The sequence below is a fragment of the Talaromyces amestolkiae genome, assembly GCF_001896365.1.
Source record: "Talaromyces amestolkiae strain CIB chromosome Unknown scaffold14.1, whole genome shotgun sequence".
NCBI classification, from domain to species: Eukaryota; Fungi; Ascomycota; class Eurotiomycetes; order Eurotiales; family Trichocomaceae; genus Talaromyces; species Talaromyces amestolkiae.
Genome location: NW_024468050.1, coordinates 337,708 through 352,073, shown reverse-complemented (window position 1 = coordinate 352,073; position 14,366 = coordinate 337,708). Strand labels below are relative to the sequence as shown.

General features: G+C 48.2%; 5 protein-coding genes across 5 annotated transcripts; 3 read left to right on the top strand and 2 right to left on the bottom strand.

Annotated features, from left to right (window-relative positions):
- Nucleotides 1–875: 875 nt before the first annotated feature.
- BHQ10_007084 (uncharacterized protein) lies at nt 876–3,009 on the bottom strand (the record flags this gene model as incomplete). The annotated part of the gene is made up of 2 exons (XM_040879741.1): nt 876–1,177; nt 1,227–3,009. The coding sequence occupies 2 exons, from the start codon at nt 3,007–3,009 to the stop codon at nt 876–878; spliced, it is 2,085 nt and encodes a 694-aa protein (XP_040735588.1).
- Nucleotides 3,010–5,382: 2,373 nt separating this feature from the next.
- On the top strand, nt 5,383–9,047 carry BHQ10_007083 (uncharacterized protein; the record flags this gene model as incomplete). Its single annotated transcript, XM_040879740.1, has 3 exons — nt 5,383–5,618; nt 5,690–8,984; nt 9,042–9,047. The coding sequence occupies 3 exons, from the start codon at nt 5,383–5,385 to the stop codon at nt 9,045–9,047; spliced, it is 3,537 nt and encodes a 1,178-aa protein (XP_040735587.1).
- A 627-nt stretch (nt 9,048–9,674) lies between these two features.
- BHQ10_007082 (uncharacterized protein) lies at nt 9,675–10,515 on the bottom strand (the record flags this gene model as incomplete). The annotated part of the gene is made up of 4 exons (XM_040879739.1): nt 9,675–9,796; nt 9,853–10,100; nt 10,160–10,233; nt 10,294–10,515. 4 exons carry the CDS (start codon nt 10,513–10,515, stop codon nt 9,675–9,677), a joined length of 666 nt encoding a protein of 221 aa, XP_040735586.1.
- A 1,721-nt stretch (nt 10,516–12,236) lies between these two features.
- Nucleotides 12,237–13,316, top strand: BHQ10_007081 (uncharacterized protein; the record flags this gene model as incomplete). Its single annotated transcript, XM_040879738.1, has 2 exons — nt 12,237–12,303; nt 12,388–13,316. 2 exons carry the CDS (start codon nt 12,237–12,239, stop codon nt 13,314–13,316), a joined length of 996 nt encoding a protein of 331 aa, XP_040735585.1.
- Nucleotides 13,317–13,540: 224 nt separating this feature from the next.
- On the top strand, nt 13,541–14,353 carry BHQ10_007080 (uncharacterized protein; the record flags this gene model as incomplete). Its single annotated transcript, XM_040879737.1, has 2 exons — nt 13,541–13,592; nt 13,653–14,353. The coding sequence occupies 2 exons, from the start codon at nt 13,541–13,543 to the stop codon at nt 14,351–14,353; spliced, it is 753 nt and encodes a 250-aa protein (XP_040735584.1).
- Nucleotides 14,354–14,366: the final 13 nt, after the last annotated feature.

The window sequence follows — 14,366 nt, the reverse complement described above, 5'->3', positions numbered from 1 at the left end:
TTGGAGAGTCAGGTGTGGAGTCCTCAGATCGTTCGAATAGATCATTGCCGCTTCCGGATATCCCGATTGCCAGTGCCTTTTCGGGCTGCCTGTAGTGTGTGATTCTAGAACGAGTGCGGTAGGCAGATCATTTTCTTCATTGTCATCCACTTTTATCTTCTGAATAAAAACTTGTAACAGAAAAACGAAAAAAGATGGTGTGGAGTGGAGGGGTAACGCAGCCTGGGTTAGGGTTACGGTTACACATCACCTCCACCATTCTCCATACATTGTACCACCTTTGACGGCACACAAGAGCGCTCTCAAGCTTTTTGATTTTCTTTTCTTTTCTTTAATTTTCCTGTATTGTGGAGAAACGAATACGTCGTCGACGAATTCAGACCGAATCAACGCCTGGAACATGCTACGGAATAAGGTACCCAGAGCTGCTCCATCCATGGTTCTCATGATTCTATTTTAAAAGCACTTGTCATGTCATGTCTGTCATGTCACTGTGGACGTACCTTGGTGGATACTACACCGCCATACAGTGCAAGGTGTATACGTACGTAGCAGTGGTTGACGTCAATCACATGGCGAGTACAATATCCCTGGGTAGGGATCAAGTAAGGACCTGGGTAGCGAGACACGTAAAATCACTCATTCGTATGGTGTCATTTGTATGGGTGCTTTTGAGGGAAATGCTCTTGGTAGTACAAAATGTGAGGCATCACTTTATTCGTTTTTGAGGATCGAGTAGGGTTAGGGTTTACATGTTTTCAGTAACCAATCTAGAAACCAATCTAGAAACCAATCTAGGAGAACAGTCAAACGATTAATTTGGGTATCTAGTCAAACGCCGCACATGCAAGTATAATACATCAATAATCAAGCACCTATGACATGTCCACCTCCATAGCCTCACTCTGAGCTTTTTCCTTACCCTTGTCAACAGAGCCAGTCGGCTCTTCAACTTTCCTTTCCGGCTTCACCCCTGTAATGAATTGTTCCGGGACTCCCTTTGCCGCCACCGTTGCACTACCTACATAGCATCCTAGCATTCCGCTCCATGTGTATTTTTGCTCGGTCAGGTTGCGAATTTCTCGATACCCAACGACGTTGGCAAAGGGGAGGCCCGTGTCTGGATCGCGGTATCGCGAGAGTTGAGATGTGATCGGGCAGAGGTGTTGCGATATTTCTGTCATCTTGTTAGTAAGAACCTCTTTGCGGAATAGAGGAGAACGTACTCGTCAAACGGGGTGGTTTCTTCACGTTGAAGTAGATGCTATACTCTCGGCTTTGTATGGTCGCATTGTCAAAGTTTTCTAGTATAAGTAGATTCCGACCCGTTTCTTCAATGTCCTCGGGCCGTGCTGCAGCTATAATTTCGCTTGCTGTTGGCTCCGCGGGTGTGAACTGATTTGCTTCCGTTGGAGTAACGTCTTGCATGGGTACATCGACTTGCCCAGTTTGTTCTGAAACAGGAAGAGTAGAGGGTGCAGCAGGCTGTATATCATGTACCGTGGGTTTGACAATTGTATCAGTTTGTGCGGTAACCAACAGTGTGTCCTGCCCGGTTTGTGTTTCTGAGGCTTCAATTTTCTCCACCTGTTTCTCTGGCTTTGTTGCCTGCGTCGAGCCTGCTGCACCAGACGCTTCTGGTACCGACTGTCCTTCTGCTCCATCGGCTGGKTTAGAATCAGGCTGAACGCCTTCTGCTTCCAACGCAGTCTTCAGCTGTTCATCTGCCGCTGCGATAGTTGTATCTTCATCATTACCATCTCCGGCGTGTTCAACGTTCGCAGCATCTCCGTCTTTGATATTCTCTGCTCCGTCATTTTCAGGTTTAGACTGCGTCTTCTCACTCGTTTTATCTAGAGCTGGCGTAGATCCTGGAACTGCTTCATTTTCTGGGTCCAATTTCTCTGGTGCTGGTGTTGTAGGTTCGGACGCATACTGGTGAATACCATCAAGAAATCCTTGAGCGCCTGTCAATTTCTCACTTTGCTGTGCCTGTGTGTTTGTATCACTTGGTTGTGTAGTTGTAGCTTCTCCATCGGTCGAAGCCGTAGGCAAACTTGTAGGAACGAGGACTAAATCCGTCTTGACTGCGTCCGGTGCTGCATCCTTCGACTTCTTTTTCCGCTCAATTTCCTTTTCCTCGGCTTTCGACTGAACTTCGACATTGCCCACACGCACCAACTTTCCATTAACCCACTTGGCCATACCACTCCACCACGACATGACGGGTCCCTCCAGACGACGATTTTGTAGAGCTTCAAGCTTAGCCTTGCGTTCTTCAGCCTTTCGTTTCTCCATCTCCTCCCACCGATTAAGGCTTTTACTGTTCAGCCGCTCAATCTTTGCTGCCTCGGCCAATCGTTCCTCTTGGGTCATGATTTTGGGTTTCAGTCTCTGCTTCCTCTCGGCAGCTTTTTCCATATTCGCAATGAGCTTTATCCGTCTTTGTTCACTATCCTTCAACCTAGCGTGTGTAAGTTCTTTATTCTTCATAGTTTGGCGACGTGAAGACGATCGAACTGGTCCTTCATCGGGCGTCGGTAGCCAAGAGACTCGTTCGGATTTTTTCTTCGGACGTGGGGTCGCAGAAGAGACACTCGACATGGCCGGTGAATCTATCTTGACTTTTTTACGTAGAGCCGTAAGTCTCAAGGACTCCTGAGCTTTGCGCTTTTTCCGATCGACCCTCGCTTGTTTTTCCAGCTCCTTCTCCCCTTCCAGATCGTCATCCGCCGCATTGGGTCCCTGATCATCTTCGTCTTCTGAAGAAGAGTCTAAACGCAGATCATCAAATTCACCATCAGGTCCTTCGACCTCGTCGAACTCGTCATCGTTCTCGTCTTCGGCAAACAGAAGCGTTAGATCGTCGTCGGCAGCTGCATCGAGCAAGGACGACATATTCCTGCCGGCTGTGCTTCGTTTCTGTCGACCAGCGACAAGGGTTTCGACGACTTCATCTTCAGAAGTGTCTGCCCCTGTAAAGGACGATGTCTCATCTGGAGTTGCCATTTTGCTGTCTGATGAAGATTGCGCGACTGCGCGAATCTCCTCAGTATTCGACAAAAGTGGACCGTATTATATATCGATACTCAAGCCCAGTGAAGCTCTTCTAGATCGAATATAGAGGCGTTAGGGTGCGACTTTTCGAGCGGCGTGTAATTAAAGCAAGATTATCAGAACCTGGAAGCATTAAATTGGCTCCGCGTCAAGGTGTCGAGGCTTGATGTCTTGGCAGCCGCCGAATCACATGACTTCGCGACGGCACTTCTAGCACGTGACCATATCATAGCCGTAAAACTTACATAATCAACGATTCAGGTTTCAACTAATGCAGGTACCCAAACCAGGCAAGCCTATTTTTATTCATAGGAGGACGAGTCGATAATTCGTTTCAGACAGCAGTAGGTGGGGAGAGTCGGTTGGCCAAAATTACTGGAGAGAAAATAAGCATACGATAAAGTAGTGAAGTACGGGGTAAAATACGGCCGTCCCTGGATCTTGCTTCCTAACTACGTACCTAGCGGTGTTCCGTGACAGCTGCAAAACAGAAACAGAAACATATCATTTGTGGGGCTGCTACGACGGATTCAGGCCTGCGTCATTTCTCATTCTCTCAACTACCGTACTACGAAGGGCACATATCTCGAGAGGAGGTCTTCTGATTGAATCTTGATGTCTGTGTACACGCAGCTGATCCTGCGGATCTGCGATCGCAAGAGAATATAGACCGGAAAGGTCGACGAATCATGTGCTGGATGCATTGAGCCCCTTACTGTCGCTGTTCTAATTTCTCTCCATAGCAGTACACACATCAGCCGGCTTTCTATGATTAGGATGATATTCACGCCTCGCCTGAGTCTCGACAGACAATCGTCATCGTCTAGTGGATCGGCATTTCCTTGAAACACGATCCCCCTCATCAAGCGCTATGCATAACGAACTTGCGGAGGGAGCCTTGATCCTCAGATTCAGATTTGTTCCAGAATTTCACCGACTACTGAATCTTCTGACTCGGATAAATTCGTGCTGATGCATATTGAATCTTGGTAATTCTCGTATCGAGTGCCTCTATCAAGTCTGAGATGTTACTCTAGACTCGATTTCATTTAGGTGCATGGGACATGGACCATGGAACAGTGACTGTCAACAGTATTCGCGTATCGTAATAACGCTAACGATACGACTCGGAGGATTTCAGCCAGTAGCTTACTCGCTACGTACTAGTTCCGCATTACAATGGCAGTACCTCTGTCTTTTGAAACAGATTGGCATGCGCTGCTTCAGGAATCGTATCTCATGCAAACATTCCTCTAATTGTTGATATCATTTCAAAAGAGTTGAAATTGACTCTGTAACGACGGGTTTTCTATCTAATGGGGATGATTGATACCGAACATACGCCGAACTTAAATGTGTGGAAACAGACGGTAATTACGTTACAGTACCGGCGGCGTCGTACTTATGGGCGGTCCTAGTCCAACGGGCTGAGTAGTGTCTCTCTCGCTCCTTCTCCTGGCGACGGTCGACGACATTCATATTACCTTGACACTTTCTTATCCTCTCCTTATCCTCTATCCTCCCATCCCGTTCTCTTCCTTTCCCTATCTCCCTCAGCTTGGAGGCTTTGATAATATTAGTCTATTAATATCTTTCTTCTGGAGAATTGTCTTCATCCATTGATTCGTTTCGTCCTCCGTGCTTTCCATCAGCGCTCCCTTTTTCTCCACACTTCCTGCCACCCTGTCCGGTCCTTTCGCATCGACTCCTCGAAACGCTCTTTGTCGGTTACTCCTCTCGACGGTTGTGTCTCGACGACAATTGATCATCTGCCGTATCGGAGAGATTATTTTATAGGGATAACCTTATAATAACGCTAATTCCATTAATTCGGCCTGGAATTGCCTTCTGTGTGCTCCCCGGGTTTCGCATGACCTTGTCTTTCGCCGTGGACAGCCGCAGCTCGTGACACAAACGACTTTGCAGTTCCTGATTCCATCACAATCGAATCTGTGCGTGTGCGATCCGAATAAATAAATCTGTGTTGTGCAGTTAGCATCTTGTGCTAGAGATCCGCCACTGCGTGGTTGGTTCTTTGCATACATCCGCTTCGTCCGGTTGGGAGTACGCATAGATTTCATCGAAATTCTTCGTGGACAGATATTTGGAGGATACAAGTAGAGTCATCGTCTCAGATTGACACTGGCAAAACCTTGAACGCCATATCATAATCTTATGGGGTTTTCATAGCGCCTTCCGTTTTTACCGAGCAATCCACCTCGAGGATCTTCCGGAACCATCAGTCGAAGCGCTCCGTCTCTCATTCAACGCGGACACAATACCATCAGCTATATAAGCTCGGTTCATATATTACTATAATCTATAATGATCCCAGTTTCGCGGCCAGACGGCCATCTCAATCTCAACTACATCCCAGTTTCTCAGCCAATGTCAGGGACCTCGACGGGTAGCAACTCTCCAAACGAGTTGGCCGGAAATCTGGGCAAGTCTCCGTTCGGGACCGCCAACGGATTGGGAAATGCTCCAGGTTCGTTGGGTAGCACACGTATAGGGGCTGGATCCCCCTCTCACGAGCTGGGTACTCGCCTATATTCAAAACGGTAAGCACATTTCTCTGCTTGGATTTTGACATTTGTATTCAACAACATGCTTATGATCTCTCACAATATAGAGCACGTGAAATCCAGGCCCAGGAAGGTGTTCCGACAAGCATCTGGGGACCTCCAACGAGTGGCCACTCAACGCCTTTGCGCGAGAATATTCCCGAATCCCCCAGTCAAGATGGATTTCCCGACTTGATTCCCTCTGAACCTACATTGAATAGCCCTGCGCGAAGGGCAAGAGCTGGCACTGTGCCATCGCGATTCCCGCCTGTTGGCACTCTGAGCGCCACCTCCCAGGCACCATCCCTGATCTCCAAAACGTCAAGGCCTACCCCGTCTACGAGCCCGTTTCGTCCACCAGGCCTGTCCGGTATTGATACAAGCGGCAGAACCGTAACTTCAGGCGCCGGCCCCAATACGGCCGTTTTGTCTCGCCTGCGGGCGGGCTCAATGCCTCAGCGCCCAAATAGCTTTCTAGGTTCTTCGAATCCGTTTGGTCCCTCTGTTTTCTCCACGAGCTGGGCATCAGGGCGAGAGCGAGCTTCAACCTTGGCAAGCATTCGGTCCTCGGAGGGTCCGACATCTCCTTCTCACTCATCGTTCTCAGGTGGCGGTCTGGCCGATAGCGACGTGAAGACTCTCGACTACTTGGGATTGGCTGAAACACCACATCAACACAACTCTTCACTGGCACACTCGTCGGTTGAAGCTTTACTCCAACAACAGCAACAGCAATCTTCTTTGCCCCCACTTCTTGCAGAACTTGCTATGATCAAGAGCAACAACAGATTTAGGTCCTACTCGGTCAATGCAAAGGAGAAATACGCCGAAGACGATGAGGAATACGGCTCTCCTTATCCCCAAGCGCCATCAGGAAGTTTGACTCCATCCGCTGCCGCGACGGCCGCTCAACTCGCTGCTACTCAGGCGCAAATCCATCAACACAATCTTGCTGTTCAGGCTTTTGCCAACCATGCCTCCGCAAGCCGTCCTCGCGCCCGCACTGCCGGAATTCTTGATACCCCACCACAACGCTCTTCTATTCGCAATTATCTCGCAACGCCCTCTCGATTGGAAAATAGTATAAGCGCCGCGGATCTTGGTATTGCCGAAGGAAGTGAATACGATGAGCTCTCCGAAGCGGTTCAGATGATGCATCTCGGTGGAGCAAACGGCGCAAATCCGAATGCTCGAGCTCCGGCAGAAGTCGCAGATGAGGGCAGTATTGAAGGTCCAACCAGAGCTTTGTGGATCGGAAGCATTCCGGTCTCAACAACGGTCACTTCTTTGGATGCCATCTTCAGCATGTACGGCAAAATCGAGTCGACACGAGTTCTGACTCATAAGAATTGCGGATTTGTCAACTTTGAGCGTCTCGAGAGCGCCGTTCAGGCGAAGAATCTACTCAACGGAAAAGAGATCTTCCCAGGTGCTGGGCCTGTCAGAATTGGTTATGCTAAAGTTCCAGGTGCATCTGCCTCTGGAACACCTGGAGGTAATGGTACGCATCTCTCGCCAACGCCTGATCCACATACTGCTCTGGGAGAGCACGGCGCTGTTGATACCACAAAACCAGACCGGATTGGTACGGATACGCCACGGGTCCCTCCCTTGGCAGACCTGAAGCAGGAAATGGCCGAAATTGTCCAGGAGTTTGGGGCTACTGACGCAGATGTTCAAGCGATTACTGCTAGTGTACAGAGATCAATAGCTTTCCAGGCATTCAAGGACGAAATTCCTGCCGTTCCCGAACCAAGTGCTGCAAGAATGCACGATGCGCCAAAACTTCGCGACATTCGCAAGCGGATTGACAACGGTCTTTGCTCTGTGCAGGAAATTGAGGAAACAGCCAACGGCATGTTGCCTGAAATAGCAGAACTCTCATCAGACTACCTAGGAAACACCGTTGTTCAGAAGTTGTTTGAGTTCTGCTCAGAGCAGACAAAGGAACAAATGCTGCTCCAAATTTCACCACATCTTGCCGAGATTGGTGTTCACAAGAACGGCACCTGGGCAGCCCAGAAGATCATCGACGTTGCAAAAGCGCCCGATCAAATGCAAATCATTGTAGATAACCTGCGCCCCTACACAGTCCCACTTTTCCTCGATCAATACGGCAACTATGTGCTGCAGTGCTGTTTGCGATTTGGCAGTCCATACAACGACTTTATCTTCGAGACCATGCTTACCAGGATGTGGGAAGTATCTCAAGGACGTTTCGGTGCACGTGCTATGCGTGCTTGTTTAGAAAGCCACCATGCTACAAAGGATCAACAACGAATGCTTGCTGCCGCCATTGCCCTGCATAGTGTCCAGCTTGCTACGAACGCCAATGGTGCCTTGCTACTAACTTGGTTCCTCGATACTTGTACCTTCCCACGCCGAAGGACTGTACTTGCTCCTCGTCTCGTCCCTCACCTAGTCCATCTCTGCACCCACAAAGTTGCGTACTTGACCGTGTTGAAAGTCATCAACCAGCGGAACGAGCCCGAGGCACGAGAGATTGTGCTGAAGGCGCTCTTCTTTAGTCCGAACGATGAAGCTCTTGAGCGAATTCTCAGCGATCCTAGTTCGGGCGCCACATTGATCTTCAAAGTCCTTACTACGCCTTTCTTTGACGAATCAATGCGTTCCGAGGTTGTCAAGAACGTGTCCAAGGTCTTGACCAAACTGAAAGCGACCCCCAGCCAAGGCTACAAACGACTTATGGATGAAGTTGGCCTTTCTTCTCGCGCAAGTTCTCGTGATCATCATACTGGAAGGGATGGAAGCACTGGCCATGCTACTAATGGCGAGAAACAGCACCGCCCTACGTCACGTCAGGCCAGCTCTAGTTATCAAAATCAGCAACAGGTCGACAGGCAATTTGGTGCACAGTATGCCACACCCTCAGGTATCGAAAATGGGCCCTCGATGGGCCGACCAGGCGAGCAGCAGCCTTATGACTTTGCTTCCAATGGCATGGGCGCTACCAACGGCCTGAATGGCCTCGGTGCTATGAATGCTGGGCCAGGCTTCGGCCAGGACAACGTGCTTTCTGTGCCGCAGCAACAAATGCAATACCAAGCGTATCTTCAATCGCGTGGCATCTCCCAAACTGGAATGTATCCCGGAAACATAGGCGGAAACGTCTATCAGGGATATGCTGGGGCCATGGATAGTATGAGGGGTCTTCCGGGTGCTGGCGCAATGCCTGGTCCGTCTCAAGTGAACTCGAACACCATATTGGGACAGCAGCCCGCCTTCGCGCCGCCTCAATTCAGCCCTGTTCTGAACCCGGCTCAGATGTACCAATATTCACCTCAGTATTACCCCCAAGCTCAGGCCATCCCGAACCAGGCTGGGGCTGGTCGACGTGGACGCGTAAGTCTTCATCCGCAGTAACGGTCCATTTGTTGCCTTACTAACACATCTGATTAGCACTAAGTCCTGGACCCGCTCTTGAAACCCAACACGCTCTTATCTCCTCCACATAGACTTTGTTTGTAAAATCATTCTCATTCTTGTCTCTTCACATCTTCCATCATACAAAAGCGATCGTCTCTCCATGTATGCAAAATCGTTTTCTTCTTCTATTTTCGTATTACTTACGGCCTTGACTTCAAACCGGCGCTGGATCGTATGGTAGGAGGCAGGGATATGATGAGTTGTTCACGGTCATTCGTTTGGAAGTTATTTGTCTCTTGATGTTTCTGATATTACCATTTCTTCTTTGTGTAGATGAAGGACATGATATCGATTTTTGAGATTAAGTCATTTTGTCTTCATGAATCGATTTTTTCTTATGTATTAAATTCGAAAATTTTAAATTCTTCCATTCAAGTTTACTGCTTCTATTGCCACTTTTATCTTTCATGCATACAGTATCAGTTTGAATTGGCGGAGTCGAATATTAGGACATTGCAATATTAACTGCTTCAAATGGTCGACTAATCTCGTAGAAAGTACATAATGCAACAACTTCCACCCATTCCACCCAAACCTATCATCTCTATCATATAACAATACATATTGGTAAGCAAAATAATGAAGCACTTATAAGATGCCAGTTTGCTAGCTAGCCAACCAATCTATAAACTTGGTTAAAGCCTTGGATCGATCCGAAACTTGGTTCTTGACCTCCGGCTTGAGTTCCGAATATGTCTTGCCTTCATATTCGAAAATGAAATCATATGCTTTTTCGATTAATGTTAGTAAACCCAGGCATCAAAAATTGTAGGAACTAACTAACCGAACCCATATTCCCCCCTCTGAGGAACGATCTGACCTTCATTCCGTCCTTGGAAAAGGAACACCTCCGGCTCACCGCTATTACTACTGGTATCATTGCCGCTGTCGCTGTTGCTGTCACTATCCTCCTGAGCCGGACGAGGACCCCAGGAGAATGCAAACGTGCACACTGCAGCGGCGGATTTGTCTTCGTGGCCGGCTAGGATGCGATTGAGACCGGAGAGTCCGAGGGAGTGGTAGAACCATTTTCTGTTTCACCAGGATATCAGGGTTGCACAATTGGGAGAACGGAAGGATGGGAAATATACATATAAGGACCAGGCAACCCGTTGAGGGCATGGAATATAACTGCACTATCCTCAATCAAAACAGGACCATTGACCTGTGCCGATTCATCAGTACGTTAATACATGAAATCGGGACTGAGAGTATTAGGACATACAGCCAAAGCAGCCTGGCGACATTTCTCCCTGGCCACCTCTTCAATGGACCCTTGCAATTCTGGCAGATCAATACTTCTGATATTGACCGTGATTCCATAGTCCTTGCTGATGGAGGTGACTTCGCGGATCTTGTCGGCGTTGGAGGTTACGAAGGTCAGGGTTGAGAGTTTGAGTTTGTTGCTTGCGATACTGGGGGATGGAGGCGGAAGGAGGAGAGGCATAGTCAGATGGTAATGTGTTTGGTTAAGTTGATGTGTATAGATAGAAAGAGTCGGGAAGTCTCTTGAGTTTGAAAGTTGAAATTGTTGCTCGAATTGGTAATGTATTGCGGTTGAGGCCAATGTTAAAGAACATCACAATCAGTCGAGGGGATCTCCACGACTTTATATTTGATTTCTCAAGTCTGTCTTGCCCATGAGGTTGATTTTAATATCTTCTTTACTCCCCGTCACTCTGGCACGGCACTGAGCCTCCATAATCAACCTACTAACTATGGATCGCCAAGTTAGGGTTTCTGCAGACATAGCCTGACCCACCCTCCTCACTAACGAACACCTTATCAGGCACTGTATAAATCACATGCATAAATATCTTCTCGAACAATTCGTGAATCATTCGATAGAAGTTCTAGTGCGCTTGAGGCAGAACTCAAAGTGGGTGCGTGCATGCAACTCGTGTGGCACTGCGCCCCATTTTGAGATACAGCCTTGAGGCCTTCACTGCGGCCGCGGCTGAGTGCGATACAACATACCATCATCATTTGTTAACTATTGGACCGTCTGGCCCGCAAATGAGCGCGTCAGCGGTTATACTCGGTTTTGTGTTTACTAAATTGGCATCTACATCGATAATACCAAACTCTAGGTCACTTCTACCTCTTTGTTCGCTTAATGGTATCAGTAGGCATCCTGTACAACCATAAGTCAAGTAAGGTGAAGACTGGCCAGAATCAGGCATACTTCACCTATGATTTGAGAAACGAGAATTTTACCAGAATGCTACGAAGACGAGAGTCAAGTCCCAGATCTGTATTGAGAGAAGCCTCCCCACCCTTTTCAATCCGTCTTCGTCTTTCTTTCTACTGTCGACACAACACCTGGTGACGCAGAGTGTTGAGTTTATGACTTTGAGGAGTGCTTCTAGCACACATACGAAGGCACATGGACCGATCGAGTGGTAGTGGGAGATCCTCGCCGTATCAAACACGGATAGGGAAATCAGTGCACCAAGAAGTAGTCCAATGTGTGCAGTACCGAGAGACCGGGCCAAATAACCCGCGATACCAATATCCGAAGCGGGATGAATGTAGATGCAGATTTGTGCGAATGCTGCCGTAGAGCACCCTGTGAAGATCGAAGTATGGTGTAGGGATTGTGAGATTCTCTTCAAATTGCGCCGCCAGGAAATGAATCCAATGATCCACAGAACGACTGTGCCGCGGAGCAAGACGATGGGTAAAAGACCCGCGATTAGATATTGGAGGGTGACATGTTCAGCGTCCTCGAATACCCGGGACATGAAGTCGTGGTAGGTTATAAGGACAGCCCAGGCAAGGGGGATGACTGATAGGCTCCACCCAGCTTGAATAATATGGTAACCCGGTGCTTTGCTAAGTGATGTACTCGAAGGGTTTCCTTCCTCGAGCAGGCGTCAGTTCTGACTGCATAAATGCTCTCGAGGTGAGAGATGAGGGATGAATGAGAGTGTGAGTGAGTGAGTGAGAAAGAGGAAAGGAAGCAGGTAACCAGCTCCTTCCTCCAGAGGCAAGAGTTACCCAAAGCGGTTAGGGCCAGGTACCATCTTATCTTATCGCTTATCGATAAGCAGACATACTTTTGTCGCCCAACAACTTTCATCATTCAACTCTCTCTTTTTCTCGAGGATATCCTTTGGGCTTACGTTCTAGCAAGCGACCATCTACTCGTGTATTGATTCACTCACAATGGAAGATAAATCTGTAGCAGAATCGCTCATTCCTCGGTTCCAGATTGAGAAACTGCTCAATCAAGGTGAGCCTACGTAGTCTCACCCACATGCTGTCTCAATTTACTTTCACATCATTCTTCGTGTGCCTTCACTAACGCCATGCAAAGATCAGAGTGACCGTCGAATTTCACTGCTCGGCCACATCGACGGCAAGCAAGGCATCCTCATTGCCGAACGTGCAGCGTTTGCAACAGAGTCTCTTGAAGTCCTGAAAGCATTTCATTCGAGCATATCTCAAGTGCGCAACCTAGGCGATAATGACATCTACAAATGGTATATGGCAAACTCGTCACCGCCATCCACTAGCGACGCAAACAGTCCACCGGATCTCAAAATAAACCTCATTTGGCCATGCACAGCTCAACATATCAGAAAGTATTCTGCTCAGACTGTGCGCATGGTTACGGAGACTCCTCAAATCTACAAAGACTATATCCGCCCATATATGCAGCAGAAGCGCGAGGAAGGAAGACTAAACTGGGTGTTCAACATTCTCGAGGGTCGCACAGAGCAAGAAGATGTCATTCTTCGAGACAAGGGTACCAATCCTGATGAAGATGGATTCTTGATGCTGCCCGATCTCAATTGGGATCGAAAGACAATCAGCTCAATGCACCTACTTGCACTGGTTGAACGTCGAGATATATGGTCACTACGCGACCTGAAGCGAAAACACATTCCTTGGCTCAAGTATTTGCGACAAAGAATCATGGACGCTACCGTCAAGACGTATGCAGGTCAAATTGAGGCAGATCAGTTGAAGATGTACGTTCATTATCAGCCGACATACTATCATTTCCATGTACATATTGTCAATGTTATGCTGGAGGCGGGCTCGACACAAGCTGTCGGAAAGGCATTCGGCTTGGAGAATATCATCGGGCAGCTTGAAGCCATTGCTGGAGATGATGAAGCCGGTATGGCTGATGCGAGTTTGTCGTATTTCTTGGGGGAAGCGAGTGAGCTGTGGAGCACAGTCTATGAGCCACTGAAGAAAGGCGACATGCTAAAGATTGAGCAGAAGTTACACAAATAAAGTTAGAATATTAGAATTCCTTTCTTAAATACTTAGAATCAAGATCATCTAGAATAAAAACAAAGAGTATCGACGATGCTTCTTACCTTATAATTCGCGGGGTTGGCCGCTGTAAATAGGCGGCTAAACAAGCACGGCTTCCCCGCATCTTATCGTTTATCGTTTTCAGTAACCATTCTTCTACGAAACTCATCGACAACATCCGTTACCAAGAAGAAAACAAAATGGCAGAAAATCCAGATGTCCCCAACGATAAAAAGGCCTTTGTGCCTCTAGGTAAGTCAGACATTCAACATACAATATCATCAACTAAAGAGACAACTTTGAAAACAACAGAAAACAACCCGGAAGTGATGTCACATCTCGTCCATCAACTCGGTCTCCCAGCATCCTTCGGATTCAGCGATGTCTACTCCATCGACGAACCCGATCTCCTCGCCTTCGTCCCTCGCCCCGCCCACGCTCTACTCCTCGTCTTCCCCGTCTCCAAAGCATACGAAGCCTCGCGCATCGCTGAAGACACGCCCTTACCGGAGTACGACGGAACAGGACCCGATGAGCCTGTAATCTGGTTCAAACAAACCATCCGCAACGCATGCGGCCTCATCGGCTTATTACATGCCGTTAGCAATGGCGAGGTTCGGAAAAGTGTCCTGCCCGGTTCAGATCTGGAAAATCTGCTGCAAGAAGCTGAACCTTTGAAACCGCTCCAACGAGCAGATTTGTTGTATGAAAGTAAAGCTCTGGAGGCTGCGCATGCCGATGCCGCGAAACTAGGCGATACCACTGCACCAGATGCCGAAGATCAAGTCGATTTGCATTTTGTCGCCTTCGTGAAGGGCAAGGATGGGAACTTGTGGGAATTGGATGGACGTCGAAAGGGACCTTTACAGAGAGGAAAGTTGGGGCCCGAGGAGGATGTTCTTAGTGAGACTGCATTGGAATTGGGACCAAGACAATTTCTGAAGAAAGAGACGGAAGGTGGCCATGGGGATTTGAGGTTCAGTTTGGTCAGTCTGGGGCCGGTCTTTGATTGATCTCCATTGCTTT